This window comes from Athene noctua, chromosome 16 (assembly GCF_965140245.1).
Source record: "Athene noctua chromosome 16, bAthNoc1.hap1.1, whole genome shotgun sequence".
Taxonomy (NCBI): domain Eukaryota; kingdom Metazoa; phylum Chordata; class Aves; order Strigiformes; family Strigidae; genus Athene; species Athene noctua.
Window position 1 is genome coordinate 1,631,708 of NC_134052.1, and position 22,287 is coordinate 1,653,994.

The window sequence follows — 22,287 nt, forward strand, 5'->3', positions numbered from 1 at the left end:
GGGAGGCCCGTGGAAGGGGACGGTGTTCGGAGGCGTCTCCTCCGGATGGCCGGCAGGCAGTGGGACTGGTGGGTAAGGAGTTGGTACCGGAGAGATTGAGGATAGACCTTGCTGCACCTTGGAATCCTGTGCAGGTTCTCAGCTTGAACAGGAGTCCAGCTGCAAATATTCCAAATTTCTGGAGCTTCACAGTGAAAAATCTGTCTAACAGACAGCTACAGCAATCCCAGAGGCCTTTCTCAGGGTCAGAAGAGCAAGCTACTCTGGCAGTGACAGTGGTGGCAACATGGCCAGTGGATGCAGGTCATTCACTGGTTCCCTTTACTCAGCCCATGCCCACCACTTGTGCAATGGTGTGTGCAATTGGAGCCTGCTCCTGACGAGAAATGTGGTGTTAAACTGAACTGAGTCCCGCTGAACTCCCTTGCTGGTGTGGTGTGGAGTGCACATTTTGTACAATGGGGCTGTGGTGTGTGGCTTGCTTAGCCTGGGGACAAGGTGGTCAAGGTGGCCTCGACAGGTGCATTTTTCCAGAGCAACTCGCAGCCGTTTCCTCTTGTCCTGTCATTTGTTTCTTAGAAGAGAACAACCCCCTCCTTACTACAACCTCCTTTTTGATAGTTATAGAGTGATAAAGCCTCCCCTCAGCCTCCTTTTGTGCAGAGTAAACAACTCCAGTTCTCTCAGTATTCCTCATAGGACTTGTTCTTTAAAATGTTGAAGATGTGCCTGCTCACCGCAGGGTGTTGGGACTAAATGACCTTTAAAGTTCCCTTCCACCCCAAACTATTCCATGGTGATCTGCTGACAGGCAGGGCGGTTCTGCCTCTCCCATTGCTCTGCCTGTGGAGAGCATCCTTCCGCTGGCAGAGGGCCCGTGTAGCAGAGCGCCCTCGTGGCGAAGCACATCTCCAGGTGACTGCATTCATGGTCGTGTCCCCCCCCGCAGGGCTCCAGCTCACTGTTTTTAAGCACATCTGCTACTCCTTTACCAATTCCCACAGGGAGAGGCCTCAGCTGGGCTGATGCTGCTGAGGGGCTGCCGACCCAAGGCACAGCCCCATCACCTGCAGGAGCCATCCCACAGGGAGGTGGAAGGGAGAGGGCCTTAGCTCAAGGACTGGAGTTTAAATACTGTGAGGTTGGTGCTTAACAAGGGGCAACCCCCACTGCTGCCCCAGCTGTCAGGACTCATGCTGGGTGCTGTGCTTCTAGTTGGCTTCCCACCATCTCTCTTCAGCACCTACCCACCTGTGTGCACTCTGCTGCATCTGTCCCTTACACCAGCTCCTTCCTTGGCAAGGAGATTCCCTGCAGGCACAGGACAGAAACAAGACAGTCAACAGCAACTCAGTCAAACAGTATCTAAACCTCTCTCTGCTGGGCAGTGCAAAGGAAGTAGAGCTAGCTGAGGGGCAGGGAAACACATTGAAATGTTAAACGGCCATCAGCCCCTACCTTTGGATGGAAAAGAGTTCTGACTGAATGCTCAGGGTGATTTCCTGCACTGCTCAAATTTTCCATTAAAAGCAGTGACTTTGCAAATGCCCTCCACCTCAGGGTTTTTTTTGCCCCAGATGAGGAAACTTGGTCACAGAACAAGAGACTTAGCAATATGGGAAGGATAACCATGTTTCCCACATCGCTATACAGTGCTCCGTCCTCTAAACCAAGCTTTCACCTTTGCTTTGGCCCCTCAACCCCAGCCAGCTGCTTTTGTCACAGCTTGGACTAACTAGCGCCAAAACCTGGGTAACAGTGCACCAGCAAACACGGGGAACACACACCACTCTTACTTGACAATAGGGACGTTAACACACACAAATGAGATAGGAACAGAACATTCCTACAAGACACGACTCAAATTTATGTTTATTTTATATATATATATTTATATATATATACCTTTGTATAGATTAAACTGGGTGGGATTTTATCATATACATTTTTTTGGTATAATACATGAGAAACAGGAACATAGCAAATATAAACCAGTACATTCCTTGAATGAACTCTTTGCCACACTGAGACTGAAAAATTGCATGCAATGGGGAGACAGAGAGAAGGGAAAATGATTTTTATTTATAAAAAAAAGAAACAAAGACAATCTAGGTCCAACTGTCAAAAGACGAGCAGCACTATATATGGCAAACCTGTATAAATTAAAAGTAAATTCCACTCTGACATCTACTATGCTTTAAAGTGCAGTGAAGCCTGATTTACCTACAGAATACAGGAAAGATTACCCCCTCTCCCCATTCCAATCTATCCCTAAAAAAACAAAAACCAACCAAACAACAACAAAAAAAACCACCCCAATAAAACAAATCTAAAGAATATACATTATCCACAGTCCTATAGAGAAGCCTACATCTACTCAGTAGCACCAAGAATCTGATATGGGTGTAATTAAAATCAATTAAAACTCGGGAGCAATAGTAGCATCTGTTTGCTGCTTTTGCAGACCTCCTGCCCTTTATTAGTGTCTTGGAGGAGAGGCGGCTCTCCCTGTGCTGAAAGTGAAGGTGACAGCGTCCTGTCCTCTCTCCACCACCGCCCGAACTGTTTTGGCAGCAGGCTACAAACACACACACACGTACACAGCACAGTGAGAGCAGCTGAGGGTTACACGAAGGGGATGGGATGGGAGCTGAGGCCCCGCGTGTGCGCGCGGGTGTCTGTACGTATGGGCACACGTGGGTGTGTGTGTGGGGAGGGAGCAGGACTAATTACACAGAGTTGAAGGGTGTGTGAGTCCAACACACGCTGCGAGCCTCTTTGGTGACAGGGTGATGGGAAGGGGAGGGAGGGAGACAAAGAGAGCCAGCATAGTCCCCCTCTTGTGAGCCTCTGGTTCTGTTGTCTTCCAAGGCTGGGGGTCTGTGCACCACAGTTCATCTGTCTCCACATGTCACCTCTCAGCAGGCCTCAGTAGCCAAAGGTCTCCTGGGAAGCATAGACCATGTAGAGGAAGCCATCCTCGTCCTTCTCCTGCTCGTAGATCTCCGAGATGGGGGTAGACACACTCACCATGCTGTGCTGGTTCACCAGCAGGAAGAAAGCCTGCGTGGGATTCAGCTGCAAGCGGCGCCTGTGGAGGCAAGGGCAGGAGCACTGGGTCAACCCACCTGGGGTAGGCACGGTGACAGCAATTTCTACCTCCCCCAGCAATGCTGTTCACGTGGGGCCAGGCCTGCACAGCCAGGACCTGCTCCCACACGCTCAGGACATGGTTCCAAGGCCTCCTGAGTTGGGACTCGGCAAAGCCCCTTTCTCCAAGTGTTGCTGGCAACGGCAAAGCAGAGGGACCTCTTCCACCTGAGCTGAAGGATAAAAGAAGGGGATTGGAGTCCCCTCATCAGCTCATGGAGTGTCCCTGTGAGGGAAGGGTCACAGTCCTTCACCAGATGCCAAGAGCCTCCCTCCGCCTCGACTCCCCCCAACAGCTCAAGGCTGCTGTGGTTGTCATGTCTCCGTCCCCACCCTCAGCAGCTGCCTCTGCCTCGTCCTCACCCCACCACGCTGTGTTCAGGTTCCCGGCACGCCAGTTGGGGCCACCCCACTCACCGGATTATTTTGACCAATTCACTCATGTTGACGTGGTCTGGGACAAGGAACTTGGTCTTGTCCAGCACTGGCAGCTGTTTCTCCCCTTTATAGCGTTCAATGATGACCTGGGGAGAAGGTCAATGGTAGGCTTAACCACAGTTTACGGTGCCCCAAGCACTGGCCTCAAGGTCAAACACAAATCAAACTAGCACAAGTAGAAAAGTTGAGGTAAGACCCTCACAGGAGAACAAAACAAAGGACATGAGTAGTGACCATCAGGTTGGCTGCAGACAGCTCTTGAGTAGTTTGTCTGCCTGAGCCAGACAGTAGAGATCATCCAAGTGAACTAAAGCACCAACTGCTCTGGCTCGCTGAGAAACAGCAGGTGTTAGTGGGTTGATTTAGCTACCTCCCCCACCATGCAAGAGATGTGGAAGAGTATTTTAACATCACTTTCAGACTGACCAAAACCACAGGTTTTGCTGGCTTGAGCTAAGGACTGAACTCATGGTGCACAGCAAGAGACACTTTCCTTCCCTTCTGTGCCACAACTCTGGACTGCTACCATTCAGCATCACCCTGCTTGCTCAGAAAGAGCTGTGGATACACCCAAACAAGCAGTTTTTAGAAATCACTGCAAGGCCACCAAGGCATTCCTTCAGAAAGGGGGAGTTTGGATTTCGCCAGTCCCACTCCTGATGTTAACACAGACACACTGACTCCAGAAAGGATCAGAAACCCACGGGCACTTCTCCTGTGTGAGCTTCCAGGGCACCTCAGCACAGTGCCACCACGGGACAGCCCAGCCAAGGTCTTCCTTGGGAAAGCTCTTACTACACCTATATTCTGAAACAGCTAAATAATGATTTCTGTTCAGTTTTCCTGATAATTAGTTTCTTCTGTTAAGGAGTGTCTACTGACAGCTACAGTTGCTATTCTAAACCAGCTTAGAAATGTACTATTTGTATTCAAGGTGGTAGGCAGTTAAAATAAGTAATGATATTACTTATAAAGCTCAATATGTTCCCATTACAGTGACACTCTGACTCTCACATCTCTCCAGTACTTAGTTGTTTCCTCAACAGAAACACTTGTATACTCATCAGTTCATCATCTTCTCCGAGTTGAGACTGAACGTTATTTCTGACTATAAGGCAAGGTCCCACAAATAATTTTCCCAGGTCTCTTTCAAAAACATACGTGAGACTGCAAATGCCTTTGGACAGAGGAGAGACGGAGCAGCATGCAGAGATCAGGACGCCCAGAAGATGGCTCTGTTGAGCCAAAAGCAACAGGCGAACCTCGACACTGATCCGCCTTTCCCTTCATCACTTGTTGACACACCAGCCTCTATCAGCAGCAGCAGCCTAACTCCTGCTGCCTGTCTACACCAAACCCAAATCAGACACTGCGGTTGGGATTCTGCGCTACCACCAGAGAGCTGGGAATGTCTGAGGGGTTCCCCAGAGTGCAGGGCACTCCCAAGGCCTACCAGGACGTGCCAAGCTATGCTGAAGACAGTTCCCGGATAAGGGAGGGGTGCAAGGCGCCTTGGTGACAGCTCTGCACATAAATGCCCTCTGAAGAGCCTATCCTGGACAAAGCTCGTGCAAGGGGAACCCAGGAGCCCCAGGGCCAAGCAGCATATGAAAGCCCCCATGAGTCCACCAATGTATTATCACCAGGTCTCCTCTTGATACTGAGAAAGGGTGGCAGAGAAAACTAGGGAAAGCCAGGTATGGCTCCTTTTGTAGGATGGGGACCTGATGAAAGAACAGCTCTCTGCAATGGACTAAATCATCCATCAGGATGTCCCTTACCAACCTGCTGAGGTCCCTTCCTCCCTCCAGGAGGAGGGCAGGGGAAGGACAAAGACAAGCAGAGCCATCCTACTGTATTTAATTTGAGTCTGATTTCGACTGATGAGTATTTTGGCTATTGTCAGATTTATAGCCTTAAGGTTATAAACACTCACAACAGCCACGTACGGGGATGCTGCTCTGGCCACTGGGAAACACAGATGCAACAGCAGGACCTCAAATTTTTAAGTGGTTTGCACAATGGGGCAGCTACGCAGCACCTGTCTGTCAATATACAATACCTTTACAGGCAGAGGGCCCTGCACACCTGGGCTGTGCCTCATTTCGCACTTACATCAAGCAGGAACAGAGGCAGATGTCTCTAATTACCAGCCACTTCCATCCCACAAAGAAAAGCCTCTCAATTAGTCCAAGAATGGGCTGTGAAGGATGTCCTGGCTGTTAAAGCAGCAGCTGTCTTGTGCCCTGAGCAGACAGAGAGTCTGTCATGTAGAATAGCTCCAAGAGTTTCTGTTTCCAAAACATGAGCTGCTATTTGGGTAAGCCAGCTACGGGAACAGGTGGCCAATGGGCAAAACATTCTTGACTGGTTCTGGAGGGAAATGCGTGATCAAATGCTAATATAACATCCCTGTGGCCACAGGGCTTGTGTACAAAGCCACCTCCCCTCCCATACCCTCTTCCAAGCTGCTGCCTCAAGCCAGGGGTTCCTTAGTGTGGGACATCTGCTCTTGCAGGGGGAACCTACCATAGAGCTCACTGCAGAAATAACACGAGCTGGGCACAGGTGGAAAGGCTCAGGGCAGAGCCTGGGGTCCCAGTCCCACTGCAAAAGAGGCTTGGGCAGCATTTTACCATGGTTTGAGCCCAGAGGGCAACTGAGTGCCACACAGCTTTCCCCACAGTGCTGGGAAGGAGAAAATGAATCAAAAGGCTCAGGACTGGAGATAACGACAGAGAGGGGGAGCTCACCCATTATGGTCACAGGCAAAAGACAGGCTTGTTAGGGGAAGGAAAAAAAAAGAACATCACTAATTCAAAACACTAACATCACCACCACTTAACAGAATGGGACAGTGAGAAGCATTACTGTATCTCAAAAACAGCTCCCCCCGCCCCTCCCTCCTTCCCAATATCTCTACGTCCTCCCCTCGGTGTCACAGGGGCAGGGGATGGGGGCTGTGGTCAGTCTGCTGCTTCTTCCTGCAAGGGCAGGGGGAAGCACTATACTGCATTCTTCCCCCTGCTCCACGAGGCGTCCCTCCCACGGGAGACAATCCTCCCCAAACCTTCCCCATCATGACTCCTCCCCACACGATACATTCTTCTCCAGACGCTCCAGTGTGGGTCACGTCCACGTGCTGCAGCCCTCCCAGCATCAAACTACAACAGCAGAGGCTGCTTCTTCCCACATAATCCTGGGGGCCTGCCACAGGCAAATCTCTGCTCCTCTGGTGACCCTCATGGGTGGCAGGGGGGTGGCCTCTCACCAGGCTGCCTGCTCTGCTCTGGCACAACCTTGCCCTCTTCCTCTGCCTTCCTTCCACTGACCTCAGTGTTTGAATAGGTGTCCTTCTTGTAACTCATCCTCAAAGTCTCAACCCCCTCTCAGATTCTCCTTCTTAAATACGTCATTGCAGAGGCATAGCCACCATCACTAATTGTCTCAGCCTTGGCCAGAGGTGGGTCTGACTTGCAGCCAGGGGAACTCTTGAGAAGCTTCTCACAAGAGGCCACTGCTGTAGCCCCCTCCCCTGCGACTAAAAACTCCATCACACAAACCCAGCAGACATTTATAAACTCAACCCTTGTTCTGGGGACAGTCTGAAGAGGTAGAAAGGGATTTTGGTAGGGAATGGGGCCAGATCTGGCAGCCTGAAAGAGGTAAGGTTGCCAATGCTCTATGTCCCCCAGTCCAACAAGCAGAAAGGCTGAGAATGTATTCCCAGTAGGCACGGACACAGAGATGTGTATATTTAACACATCCATACCTGTATAGATGGCCAGCCACAGAGATCAACACAGACAACACCAACAGCCTCACCCCGTCCCCCTCCAGCTGAGCAGGGTGGAGGTCCTTTAGTGGAAATACATACAGTTAACTCCCCTCAGTCCAAAGGTGCTCTGGTGTTGATCCATCCTGAGTCATGTCAGCCCTGGACACTGGGTCTGCAGCTCCCCAGAAGAGCCCTCGCAGGAGCCCAGAGAAGGTTGTCCCTTCCTCCAAGTTCGTAATCTGGGTTTCTGTCCACTGTTGTGCCAAGGCAGGGAATTATTTGGGCTCATCTGCCATTGCCTTTACATGCTCCTCTGTGGGTGTGCAGATGAGCTTTTTATCACCTAACCTAACAGAGACCTCTGCAAGGCCCAAATACACCCTCAGCCTTCCCAATCAGCATGAGAGGTGGCTCTCCCCTAAGCCACCCCTGCAGCAGTGCAGCCCGTGACTCACTAGGCCTTGCTGAATTTAGCATTACAGTGCTTGCGACAGTGGTTTACTCCTGTTGCTGCCCAGCACAAGCTGTTCCCCAGTGATTTTAGACTCTTCAGGGCTCACTGGAGCTGGCTTAAAGCTCGCAGTGGCTCCTCAACAGGGCCCAGTTCAATGGGCTCCAGAAAGAGAGCACTAGGGAGACAGCAGGTGAGGGCGACGGGCAAGTGTAAGCTCAGTCTGTCCTCTAACAGGACAGTAGATGATTTCTGAAGCATCTGCTGAGGATGTGGATGGAGGTCCCAGCAAGAAGGCAGGAAGCTCTCTGCTTGCTCTGACTGCCCTAGGAGGAACCATCCTGCCTGCAAAGGGCAGCTGGAGGCTCCCTCCCAGCAGCGCCAAGTGTGAGCAGTGCCCCACTGCCAACACAACCGTGCCCTTCTCAGGAAGAGCTATGTGTTCCTGTGGTCAGCACTTTTTACCATGGAAGTGCAGCCAGCTTTGGGGAACACAGACAGCAAAGGAGCTCCTGGCACAAGATGGATAGGGAAACAATGAGGAGCCCCTAGCTCCTGCCTATCTCCTTATTACATGTGCCAGTGAGGTGTCCTGGGATGTGATTTCCCTTCAAACACGTGCAGAGAACTCCACACCTCAGGCAGAGTCCAGGTTATCTACTGGTGGGCTCAGACAGACACACCACCCCAGTCTCCCACAGTTAACCATGTGCATGTGGCACAGCCCCTGTCTCAGCTCCCTCTGGAAGTACCCTCATGGGAACAGGAGAGGAATGTCGTTCCCTGGGCACGAAGCCAGACCATGCACTCAAAATCCTCCTGGTCCTCTGTCAAAGCAAAAGGGGACTTGCCCAAGGGCTCTGAGTGGAAACTGGAGATGCAAGAAAAGGGCAGCAGCTGCGGCACAGCTTGCTGTGATTTCTGCCAGCAGTAAGGGCCATCTTCTGCTTGATTCCCTGAGCTGGGGGCTCAAACCCCTTTGCTAATTCCAAGTCCCTCTCCAGGGAAGTCAATCACTTGGCAAACACAGCTTCTGCCTTTCACAGAAATCCAAGACCTTCCTAGAGCCAATCTGCCTGCACTGCACTGCTCAGACCCACAGCCACCCCCCACACCATGCTCCATGTTGCAGTACAAGGCTTTGCTCACAGCCCTAGCACTGAAAGCTACGTACAGTGACTGGCAGGAACTTTGCTATGTAAAAGAGACGAGACAGCATCAAACTTGGTGTCAGAGCTTCATCAGGACCAGGCCTTTAGAGGTATCACTAGACACAAACACAGCTGGACACCCCCCAAGGCCTTCAACACCCTTCTCTCCCCATGATTGTTTTTACTGCTCCAGCAGAACTTGCAGCTAAACATATCCTCCCCTGTCATGCCAGTCAGCCCAGGAAAGCAAAAGTGTTGAGCGTTTAGCTGAGTCCCTCACCCTCTCACAACGCTGGCACTCAGGACACTACCAAGGACAATAAAGCACTTAACAAAGAGGTCACTGGAGCAGGTGTGGGAGGGCTCGGGTCTCTGCCATGGCTAAACCGCCACACACACACACAACTCCCCGGACAACCACACCAGTGGCCAGGTCCTGATGGCACTGGGCATGTGGTGTCTGACTCTAACACAAAGAACACTCCAGCCGTGGAAGCTCTCCCACCATGTTTCTGTAATGCTGGTAAATTTCTGCATGTGGATGCTGAGCTCTGGCTCCTTCTGTTCATTTCCCAGGCAACATGCATTTGTGTACAGGCACTTCATATATGCACGTGTGTACATCTTATGTACAACTTATTTCTAGCCTGGCCGTATTGCTAAAGCCTTAAAGAATTGTAATTAGCTCTGCAACAACTCTGGAGAAATGCAGAGCCAGCCCACCACCATGAAAACTACGTTAAGAGCAGTGATCAATAAATGTGTAGATGATATGGCATACTGGTATTCAGTGTGCTGTAAGGGGCAAGCCCTGCTCTGCTGAGCTGACAACACGTGGACACCACAGTCATGGTGGAAGAGAAGGAAGAGAAAGAATTCTTTTTGCTAGAAGATGCTGTGCTAAAACCAGAAGAAAGCGAGGCAGCAATGGACTAATATATGCCAAGAGCACTTTGAGACATTAGGCCTTGAAGGCTAAATACCAAGACTGTATGCAATTTTAAGACAAGGCTCATATCCATCCAACACTGACAGTGAGCTGAACTAGGAACATGTCCCATTTTTTGGTCACACATGCTATGGCATTGCAAATACTGCCTCCAGCAAGCCCCAAGTATGCTATTTCTCTAAGTTCTCCATCTTCTCAGGAAGAGAAGCAAATACCCAGCTAGGATATCAAAAGCACACTCACAGCCAAAGATCAAGACAGCATTTTAGGTCTGACATGGGCAGGAAGGACTGGAGGCAATTCATGGAGTCTCACCTCTCCATGTCAACAACAGGCACTGGGAGAGCGCAGAATGGGTGTGACTGTTTGGCTCTGGTATGAATTATCTTAACAGGGTCTCTTCGCTTTCAATACAGTGAAGATCATCTCACACATCTTCCTCTGGGCAGTTGCAGGGAAATCCCTACCAGATTATCCAGGAAAAGTCAGGTAGCTACTGCAATCAACCAAAAATAAAATAATAAAAAAAAAGAGGCCATTTCAGTTTTCTCCTGCTGCACTTGCTTGGAACTAGATTAGCAGATTTGAGATCAAATCAGTTCCCTGCCTCTAGGGCAGGCATGAAGCTCAAGAGAAAGACTGTATTTTGCACTGCTGAGTGCTGTCTACTATTGAGCAGCTGGCATGCACAAGGCACTGGCAGTTTCTGTAGAGTGTCCTGTGTTGATTCTGGGGAGCAAAGTTTTGTCACCTCTATGGCTGGCTGGTGGAGGCTATCCAGGAGCATAGAGGGGGTCACAAGAACAAAGTCTAATGCAGAACAGCAAGAATGATAACTTACCGGGATTTTGTTTGGATGCTGCTCTCGGATCTGCTGTACTTCTTTACAACGATCCGCTGGAAAGAAGGAAGTAAAGAAACAAAGTTAGGAACATCTGGCTGTGCTAGTTCAGGCAAAAACGAGGCAACAACCCTGCAAGCCACAAACTGACAAAGAGGGACATTGCAAAAGAAATGCAAATTCTGTTCATCAGGCCTTTTCTGAACATTTTGCAGCAGTGAGATGGTCAGCTAGATGTCAGCTTCAGTGATGTCATGGCTTCCTACCACCCCAATCATCCCACAAGGCTGGGACATGCTACCCTGCCCAGTAAAACTGGGCAACAGACAAGGAAACCAAATTACTTAAACGAGACTGTAAGGATGACAAAACTGTATTTCTAAATCTACCTTAAGCAAATGTAGCTCATGACCATCAGTGCCAGGCAGCAGCACAGCTTAAAGGTCTCAGCTCTGGAAGTTCGGGCTCTTTGTGTCTCCTGGCTGCTTCCCCAGAGGAGAGGATTCTCCAACTGGGTCTGGGTTTTAGCCATTTCCTTCTGACTGTTGTGCACTTCCAAGCCCTATCTGGCACAGTGCCTCAGTCCAAGAGAGATACACGCCTTGCCAAGGAGAACTCCTTACCTGTCTTAAATCTACACAGTAGCTACAACAGCTACTGGCCTGACAGAAAGTATTTCTACACCTATAGTGGAAACAGCATGAAAAACTTAAGCAAGGAGATGACCCAGGTGCTAAAAGATTTTTTTTCTGCAATTCTCACACTTTCTAACCCATTTCCCTCTGCAGTTGATGTTTACTGACACACACAACAGACAGCACATAAATGCCTCTACGGTCTTTGAGTTTACAGGAGAATTTAGATGTCCTCTCACTGCTTTACCAGAGGGTCCTCCACTTTCCACACTTCAAAACAGCAGAAAGGAGGGGAAGATGCCATACTAGGGCCTGGTACAGCTCTGTGTGTGCTGCTCCTGGGACACGACAGGTCTATGCTCCTCCCTGCGTTACCATTACCCTGGGAAGTGCTTCACAGCCCACAATGGCCCATCTGAAGCACCCAGAGGAAGCAGTTCCATGTAGGTAAGACAGTGGGTAAAGGCCAACAACTAACAACTGCCTAGAAATGCAAGACCTACTGCTGGATCTGCCATGGGATCATCCTGCCACACACAGAGTCACCAGTGCAGCACCTGCTCCAAGCCTGACTCCCCTCATCTGCTTCACGCACCCGCGTTTTTGCATGACCCACCAGGATCACGTAGGGCAGGATAAGTGATGTGTTGGAGTGTGTTTTCTCTCCACAAATGCTGAGCATTTCTCATCTAACCACTCAATAAAACCTTACTGCTTATAAATTGAATTTGGCTAGACACTACTTTGGGAAGAAACTGGAGTTTCTTCAGAGGCTGCAAGACTACAAAATCACCAGAACACAGAAGCTTTTCAGCACCATTTCTGTCTCCTCCAAGAGGAAATTATCCCTCTGCTAGGAACTGCCAGACCTTTCTTCTCTAGGACACCATGGACTAGCAAGACACGGCAAGATTATTTGGATTTAATGGAAAGTTTGGGCATGTATTTGGGGTTTTATGACTGAAGATGTAGTTCCTCATGCTTCCTTTTCACCCTATCCAATGCCCCAGGGCATCCAGAGTTATCCTTGTGATACAGACAATTCTCCCCTGAGGTCAAAATCAGCAAGGAGTTATGCAGAAATCAGCACTGCATGTGACACTGGTGCAGCAACGTCTCTTCAGGAATGCTGAAGGACACAGTGACAAGAAGGACCCAGCACACAAGCACCCAACACACAGCACCCAACTTGAGCAGCCAGCCAGAAGTGTGTGTCCCCCTCCTGCAGAGCTCCGCTCCCATGAGTTCACCGTGTACCAGCTTCAGCAGGACAGAGCATCTGAAAAGCTGGAGATCCAGAACACGAAGGGACAACACTTACCAGCGTAAGTACTTTAGGCAGCTTGACCGCAGTCAACTCAGATTTGCTGGGTATTAACAGAGCCTGCAGAAAGCTGTGTCCTCATGGCTGGCTAGTTTTTCCAGCTTCAGTATCCACCCTACCCTGCACCTCTCTCCATACTATCAGAGGGCCATGTGGATGAACTTCCTAGCTGTTATGCACTTCCCTGTAAGGTCACAGCACTGTTTGCACAGGAAGACCCAACAGTGCAAGTAATTTTGAAAAGGGTTTGAGAAGCAATCTGCCAAGCCTCTGCATGTTATCACAACTTGTAATGTAGATAATCTCAGAGCATCCAACTAGTCTAGGCTGGATGTGCCAAAGGGCAGCCACATGTCTGATACCCCTTCTTGCTGCCTGGAAGCATCACCAAATCCAGCACAAGGCTGGCAGTCATCCCACCTCTGCTTCCTCAGAGGAGCTAAAGGTGCCCCCTGCCCATCACACTGAAATAGAAGCCACACAGAGAATAAAATGGTGCATCATCTATCCAGCTACACGTCAGTGTTTCAGGATCTCACCTCTGAGTCCTTTGTCCCCCAAGGGGTACAGACTTGCAGGTGCCTCTGACAGAGAGAGGGAGGCCAGGCTGCTGCTGCAGCATGTTTCTTCCATGTCTTGCTGACTCCACACTCAGCAGGAATTAAGGGCACGAGCCACCAGTGATAAAGCTCTCAACTGGCCTCAAATCTGATGTACTGTAGCAGCAGCTCTCCTGTCCCACTCCAAGACGTGCCATGTGCCCAGGACCTGGGTCCCCCTGGTCAGATGGGCCCAGGGCTTTTGCAGCCTTTCTGATCTCAGAGAACCCTGTGGGAGGTGCCTGATTTGCAGGTTACCACAATGCAATGACAGTAGGTGCTGCTTTACTTCAGGGGCTCCTGGATCCCTTCAGCAGGTACATGTGACTGCAACTACAAGCACTGCACTTCTCCCTCTGCCCAGGAGATGCCCATTTCAGGAAATTCATCCAGGAAGGCAGCTGGAAGTGAGCCCACCTAAGCTGTTCAGGTGCTCGAAGATTCAGGCAGAAGTTTCCAGGACATCTGAAGCTCTGCAAAGGGGCACACTCAGACCCATCCTAGCCTTGGGGATTCAATCAAGTAGGCTGGGGAATCAGAAGCTATCCTGCATCAAACCCTGCAAAAGGGTGATTTCTGTGCACACAACAGTTGAGGCACTGGAGATCTCCTGTAAGAAACAGGTGACGGTCACCCGCCCCCTCCTTAACCCGCAGTGGGAGTTAGAGGTTAATCCTGTGTCCCAGGAAAGCATCTTCAACGTCACGCAGCAAGGAATGGCTACGAATATCACCTTTAATGTCTATGTAGTCTACTCTAAGTTACAGGAATAAAGAGGAAACCATTAAAGGGCGCTTTGGAGAGGCACCAGCGGAGATGTCGAGCCCCAAGCTCTGGCCGCGCTGCAGACAGGGACGCACCCTCCACCCTTTCACTGGCAGCAGTTGCACACTCACACTTCACACCTGACAGGTCTGATTTTACAAGCCTTGTTCTTCTCCTGCAGCTCTCCCAAATTATAGCTGTGCTAACTGAGGTTAAGATTTTCCCCTTTTCTGTAGCACCTGGCTATAGTTAATCCTTAGCCTATATGTAAAGCAAACCAGAACTGTTTACACAACCCAGTCCATATTTACATTTTTTTCTGTGGCCCCTCCTCGCTGCAGGGAGAAGCAAAACACCACACCTGATTTCAGCAGCTTACGGACTCATGCAAGAGGGCATGAAGGGGCTCACAGCCAGCTGCTGTTCTGAAGGAGCTGAGCTAAGTTTAATGAACTGCACACAGAGGGAAGGGCATCATCCCTACTCCCCGGTGTGGGCACCACACATCTGCACTCCCCAATGCCAGGATGTGAGAGCTCAAGATGGCACCAAGATAAAAACCACACTTTTTACTGGTTATTCCGAGCAAAATTTCACTGTTAGGGCCTTATGAAAGACAGGAGTATTTTTGTAGCATTACATATGCCAGGAAAATTTCTCCTCAAACTGATGTTTCAACTGTTAAGTACCAACAGCAAAGCTTGCAAATTGCCCAAAACACTAGAATCTCAGCTGTTTTCTTGACTGAGGTCCTTCCCAAGCTGTTCTCCCAAAGATCTGGGCACACAATGTATCTCATAGCAATGCAGGATGAGATCGTTATGACAGTTAAGAAGAACAGCAGAAAATTTAAAGCCAGATTTTCTGAGCATTAATCTTTTTTATCAGCAGTGCCCAGGAGCCATGGCTATGGGAGATGGATCTCTGCTGTGCTGAGCACCATGCAGACACTGGATGCAAGGACAGCCCTGGATGCAAAAAACCTTAATCAGACGAAAGATACAGATGATGGAACAGAAGGAAAACATATGGCAAGTTCTCCAACAGGGCAATTGCGTAAGGGACAGCATTTTTCAGGAGACACTAGACAAACACTGGTCAGGCACTGGTGCTGCCCTAGGGCAGCAGATGGACTCTACAACCAGTCCTGCTGCTTGTGACCAACAGGAATGCTGTTAATAAAACACCATTAAGAAAAAACACCCCCTGGAAATATCATGAACATGCTACCAGGTCAACAGCTCCTGAGCTGAGCAAGAGCTACGTGTGGAAAGCAAAGCAGAGAGTAGAAATTCAGCCATGAGCTACTGCCCCTCCCTGTGGTCCCAGGGCTCCAGGTGCAGATGACCATGGCACAGAGGGAGTGTGCAGACATCCCTGCCACTTGCAGCAGGCTGTCAGCCCTGTGGCTTTCTCACTGCCATCCACAAGAAACTCTGCCAGCCAGTCTGGGGGTCAATCTGCCCCAAACCTGAAGCAGACACAAAAATGAACATGTTTCTTCAAGAAAATGCTGTGGTCAGTCCCAGGGCAGAGGGTTGCCAGAAGGCGGTCCTTTCTCCAAGAGATTTTCTTCAAGGAGAGGAGGAAATGGATGGTTTGAAGTCAGGATACATCCGGAATGAGCTGGCAACTGCTGAAGATACAGGTAAGTTATGCAGGTCATTCCAGATGAACATTAATAAATATTTTTGTAATATCACACCACCTTAAGGCCAGACACCTCTAACCACCAGGAAATTCATCCCTGTGTATGTGTCATGGCTCACACGACAGTGACCTGACCTGGCCTTGCCCAATGCTGGGGAGCTTGTTCTCAGGCCAGTGGCACCGCAGGAGGAGCAAGAAGTGAGACTCCCACATCCAGGAAAGGAGGGCAGAGCTTGCAAAGCCAGCCCTGCCCTGGGAAAGCTGTCCTCACTACTAAGAAAGGGCGCTTGCTCCAGGTTACGCATTGGTCGTATTTTACTTCCTCTGTTGGCAAAGCTGGGGTGCTCCAGACAGAACAAACGACTCAAGACCACAACTACACTGTTTTGAACTTAATGCCTGATAGAAAGTGCGTCTCTGCAACACAGCAGGGGCTGATGTTCCACTGTCACAGGAAGGTATTACCAACAAGGATGTGGAGCAACTGATGATCTGTCTGCATGACTATCCATCGCATTGTTACAGCTTCATTACAAGATGTGTAATGTCTGCAAGGATTTCTGAATGCCTGTGATTGCAGAAGGATCTCAGCAGTCTTGTTCATCTGCATAAATCCCCAACCTTCCTGGCTCCAGAGCAGAGCTTGAAAATGGATTTTAAAGAAAAACAGGAACCACCTCCATTTTTTTTAGCGGTTTCAAAAATTTAACTGAGTATGATTTTGAACCTGGGTCCAGAAATGAGTATTTGTATATGGCAAATCCACGATAAGGGCTCAGCTTGTGACCAAGCAGAGCCACACAACAACTGTGAAGTCTGAATTGATGTCAGAACACTTGTTCTCTGGCTGCACAGTACCATGTCACCCCTGCCGCCAGCCATGCAGGATGATCTTCTAACTCACTACATCTCCTGAACATGGGGGGCAAATGGGCAATACCTTGTGCCATATCTGGATGGTGTCTGGAGTATTTACATCAGAGTTTCAGGTAACAAACCGGGTTTTTTGTTCAGCGTTTCATCACAGTTTCACCAGCCTTGTAAAAAGAACAGCCAGTTCCCTCCGCATGAGCCACGAGGAGGCCGTCCTCTGCCAGGGCTTCCCTCTAGCTTCTGTTTGACCTTTTCTTCTGTCTTGACAACCTTAAAAATTATAAGCTTCCAAGACAGCAGGAATGCACTCAGATTTCTCAGAACTTCTCAGGACACTTCAAATTGCTCAAAGAACTGGCCCTCCTGACAGAACTGTATTTTAATACAGAACACCACACACGTGTATGCACAAAGAGACTTTGCACAGCCCGGGTCATTGCCATTTGTGCACAAACATGCCTGGACACGCACGGATTTGCGGGGCCTATTTGGGGAGATGTGCCAGACACAAAAGTCCTGAATTTATTCCTTCATTTTCTCTTGCAGCTTATTTCCAAACTGCCTTCTGAAGACAAAAGGCAGCAAACAACTGCATGACCACAGAGTCAGAGGCGCTTACCCGCCGCAGGTTGACTGCAGAACATCACAAAAGCGGGGTGACACACCAGAAGACCTCCTGAGTGACCTCCCTGGCCATGAACCCCACTGGGACTGACCAAAGAAAGAACACAGAAGCCAAGGGAGATGACTTGTCTGTGGCCCGTGGCTACTTGATGACAGAAGCAGCAAGAGTCTACCAAGTCTTACAGCTCCCAGATTCATCAGTCTCCACCCTTCTGGCTCAAGGGGATATCTGAAGTTTTTCTAGTGAATAAAGCATTAAGCAACGAACAAAGGACATACAGGTTTTATTATTCCTGGCTGCCAGTCAGGACCTTTTGCTATATAAAATAATAATAATAATAATAATACTTTTAAAAATCAATATTTGTTGTCTACATGTCTGGCTGGCATTTGCTCTGGATGTTCTTCATCTTCACTCAGTTCTTCTTGTACCAATATTTTCTTCAATGCTGATAAGTAACACCTCATCAAATCATGTCACAGAATGCCCTCAGTAATTAATACAACTAGACACAGGCAGCTAAGCATCAACTTGCACCAGCAGCCTCATTTCAAGGAATCCCAGATCTTAAAGCACAACTGCTAGAGCACCATGACCCCAAGCACAGACAAGCTGACTCACTAACCAACCACAGATCAAGATCAAGACACTTTTACAAGCCACCACCAGGCAAAACCATTATGACAAGCACAGAATGGTGCACGAGACAGACAATTCATCCACTGTTGGTCTTTGAACTTGTACAAGCATGGCTGGCTTACACTAGATGAGTCCCCGGAGAAAGCAAAGTTCAGTTTTCCCCAGAGCCAAAAGAAGAGGGAATTCAGCTCCACACGCTGCCTTTATCTACTGCTGCCTCTCCTCTAAAGAGAAACGGCTTCCCAGCACTAAAGGCAGATCTCCCAGAGGACTGAACCTGGGATAAGAATACTCAGTCCAGAGGGGCTGAGGTCAAACCTCCGTGTTTGTCACCTAACCAGGGGCTCCAGCTGACCAACAGGACACATGCATACATGCCTCACTGCAAAGTGCCTCTGTTTCAGCAGGATGCTGGGGCACAAGGCCAGCTTACTTTCAGCTGGCTGACTGGTCTAGGTTTAAGGTCCATGCCCATAACCACACTGGTTATGCACTGCATTGAAAACAAAGCTTGAAGCCTGTTGGCGGCTATGCAAGAGCAGAGCAGCCAATTCAAAACAACCACTTCAAGAACAGTGGGAGGTGTGAGCACTACCCAATGCTCTGGAGGACTCGCGCACTTTATGGGAAGTGCAAGGGTGTCGTCAGGCTGCCGCACGCTCTCGCTACAGCCAGGACACCCTGTTCCTTTGACACAGACCACAGCTTTGTTCTGGGAATTGTTTTGGACTCCTACGATGGATCTGAGTACACAGAAGAGAGCTGCCTCAGTGTCTACAGCTGGGTTCAGCACATGAAAGCAGAGGGTTACTGTCAGATTTTACCCCCATGCACCCAGACAAAAGATGCTCTACTGCAGACATGCCAAGGACTGGACCAGGTCACAGAGCATCACCCTCTCACCACTAACGACACACCAGACCACGGGAGAAGTTAGCGCTCAGTGCCCTCCACACACCTTGGCTCAAACCCCTGGCATCTCCCAGCCAGTCCCTCTTTCAGTTCCTCAACAATGATAAATAGAAATCCACCGATTTTATTCAGGATAGACCCAAGACAAAGCAAATGAAAAAGCAAAAGAAATTAATGGAAAAACAATCTCAAAAATACAAGAAGGGAAAAAACATGCACTGAAGAAAGAAAGGTAGCAGACCAAGACCTAAGCAAGCCACTAGCTGTGAAACTGGAGCCTGGGTGCCTTTTGTAAACAGTCATATTCCTGACTCTGCCTTTTCTCTGGTTTTTTGGAACAGTTCCACTTCTATAAAGTTTTGAAGCCTTAAAAAATAAGCCATTCTGAGGGTACAGTGTCACTGGCAATGTTTTCCATAAGCCCTCTCCAACTGCATTGTAAACAATCACTTCCTGCTCCTCTTGTGTAATGATTCGAAGACGAAAACAAGCTGTATTTACTTTCTCCAACTGAGCAATTCAAGCCCTGACCCAACGCAACTGTGTGGGCTGCCAGGCCTCCTCCTCCTCCTCCCCCACCCCTCCTGGCTGAGCTCTGCAGACCAGTCAGCTGAGAGAGCAAAAGGGCAGAGGAAAGTACACAGAAACAAGGAGCACTTGCAGTTGCCGGCACCAAAATCCCTCACCCCCCTCCTTCCATCCTGGGCTATTTTAATCCTGCTTTCTTCCAACTCCTCTGAGCCTCAAATTTTGTTTTCCTTCTGGCTCGTACAAAGTCTGAGCAATCTGCAAAGGCAAACCAGACTCCTCCTGACCATAACAAGCTGATTCTCACCAGTTTTAACAGTAGGTAGTTACTAATGGTCTGATTTAAGACTTCACTGCTTTTAATACGTAGCTTAGGAGAACACAGCAGGGTCCCAAGCAAGTATCCCAGGGCACCCAGACTTCATTTTATTCTTGTTCGTGCATGTTCACTTGGCTCGGTCGCTGCGGCAGGAGAAGGCTGGGTAAGCGGGTAAGCATTCAGGGCCGGAAGGGTCGTGCCAATAAACTACCAAACAGTTTCCAAGAGAGCAGCGAGGGGTTGGATCAGCAGTTCAGTAGGAAAAAGCTCCAATTTTAAAACTCATGTAAGAAACACACCCTCACCTGCGTTTGGACAGTATCTGACACAAAATGAGGCCTTGTTTGGCATGAATATACTGATTGCAGCAAAGCTCAACCAATTCCACTCTTGGGATGTAACCTGCCAGAAACATGCACCTTCCCCAGTGCCAGCTGGCAAAGGTCAAGAGAAACAGCAGTTGATGTTTCATCTGATTTCACTATCAGGTCTGGCAATCAAATCTGGTACCTTCTATGGTAACCTCCTTGTCGTTTGAGTTTTCCCACCATGTACATTTAACAAAAGGATGGGTACGATGTGAGCATTAACTCTTCTGGGTCTCAGGGACAATTAGAGAGGGTGTATCAGATTCTTGGAACAACAACACTAATGAGATGGGGAGCATGGAAGGTAATTTTTGAAGAGGTCGTTGTGCTCTGACAGTCCAAAGATTAGAAGAGTGAAACAAGAATATTTATCTCTGGACTACTACCCTCGCCGTGTAGGTTTCGGAGCCCCCGGCAGCCGTCATCCCACCCCCGGCACCCCGGTTCCGCGGGTGGACACACAAGACGTGACCCAGGCGGGCGATGGCTCGGCACACGCTGCCCGCGGGTTTCCTGCGCTCAACTCCTGCCCTTCCAGCCGCGCTCGCTCGGGCAGGTTCGTTATTCCAGGCTTTATGAAAAATGGAGGCTTAGGGAGCACGCATGAACCCACCGAGGGATAACGCCCGAGGCCGACAGAGGCACAGACACCAGGGTAAAGCCGACACACGCAAGCACATACATAAATACCCTGGCCACGAGTGACGCTACTCAAGCTCCGGGGGCGCAGGGCCTCCGCACACACGCGGGGGGCTCCAAACGCCTCCCGGCCGCGACCCGTCCTCCGGCTCCAGCTCCCGCCCCCCCCGGCGCAGCCCCGGGGCTGCTGCTCCCGCCGCACGGCCCCGCTGCGGGCCCCGGTGCGGGGTCGGCGCCCCGCCGCGCTGCCGGCCGGGATGACATCACCGCGCGGCGGCTGCGGCACCGCCGCCCCCCACGGCCCCCGCCTCCCCTCCCGCGGCCCGGCTTCGCACGGCGGGGCCCGACGGCGGCCGAGCCTCGGGGTCGCCCCGCGGAGGAGGAAGGGGAGGGGCGTCGCCCCGAAGGTCGGCACGGCGGGGAGGCCACGGGACCCCCGCCCGGCTCACCGAAGGTGCGGCGCTGCTTGAAGGGCCGGTCCGAGGGCATGGCGGCCGGGGCGGGGGGCGGCGGGCCGGGCCGGGGCGCGGGTGCCGGCGGGCGGCTCCGTCTGGCGGCGCGGCCTGCGCTGGGGCTGCGGCGGAGCGGCCGGTGACGTCACCGCGGCACGCCCGCGGGGCGGGGCTCGGCGGCCCGGCCCACCCCGAGCTCCGCCCCCCGCCCCGCCCCGCCGGCGGAACCGGGAGCGGGGAGCGCGGGGGGAGCGACGCGGGGTCCCGGCGCCGGCGGCCGCGAGCCGGGCGGTGACGGGCGGCGGCGGCGGAGCACGCGGTGCGCACAGGCCGTGAGGCGGCCCGAGCGGGAGCAGCCGCCGGCGGGGCCGTTCCCGGGGGCTCGGAAGACCGAGGGGGCCACGGCTCCAGGGCGCAGCCGCCGCTCCTGGAGGTCTCGGCTCGGACGCTTCGCTCCCGCCAGCAAAGCCCGGGGCCGTGCGGGGCCGCACCCGCGCGGGGATGCCAGGCGAGACGGCCCGGCCCGGGGGTGCGGCGGAGCTGCCGCCGCCGCCGAACCCGGCCGTAACCCGGCCGTAACCCGGCCTCCCCGGGCCAGCGGGGAGCTGCAGCCCCTCGGTCACCGCTCCGCTGCCGAGGCTGCTGTTGTCCCCGCGGCCTCGAGCCACATCTCCGCTGAGAGTTTCCAACACCGCAGCGTGACTACAGACAGCACAGGCGGCTGCTGCACCTACAGTAAATGGATCGACCCCCAGCCGCAAACGGTGTCAACGCTGCACCAAGAGCCACGTTTAACATCTCCCCTCAACCTGTGCCGCAACAAAAGCGGAAATCTGCCGAAGCAGTGTTTCATGGTGTACAGGGAATTGGCGTGGAACAAATAAACACAAAATATTAAACGATTAAGTACAACCTTGGTAAAAAAAGACATGAAAGATGCATCTATTAAAAAACTGCTCCAATTATTAAACGTGTCACCAATTAAAAGAAAAATATATTTAACTGCAGTCAAACAAATGCTTTTCTCCTTGTTGAGTTTACCCAAGAAAGGAAACAATTACCTTCATGGCTAACATCATGGATTTTTCCTTGACCAAGCAGTAGCAGTAGTTAAACACAGAGATACTGGTAAAGGAAATGTAAACACTTCAGATACACTTTTATAATTAAGATACAAGTAGAGACATTCATTTCCAATATA

General features: G+C 50.8%; 1 protein-coding gene across 1 annotated transcript; it reads right to left on the bottom strand.

Annotated features, from left to right (window-relative positions):
* Positions 1-1,847: 1,847 nt before the first annotated feature.
* Positions 1,848-21,225, bottom strand: MAP1LC3A (microtubule associated protein 1 light chain 3 alpha). The gene is made up of 4 exons (XM_074919908.1): positions 21,084-21,225; positions 10,759-10,814; positions 3,568-3,674; positions 1,848-3,091 (listed from the first exon to the last, which is right to left on the bottom strand). The coding sequence occupies exons 1-4, from the start codon at positions 21,121-21,123 to the stop codon at positions 2,929-2,931; spliced, it is 366 nt and encodes a 121-aa protein (XP_074776009.1). The 5' UTR covers positions 21,124-21,225; the 3' UTR covers positions 1,848-2,928.
* Between the last annotated feature and the right edge of the window lie 1,062 nt (positions 21,226-22,287).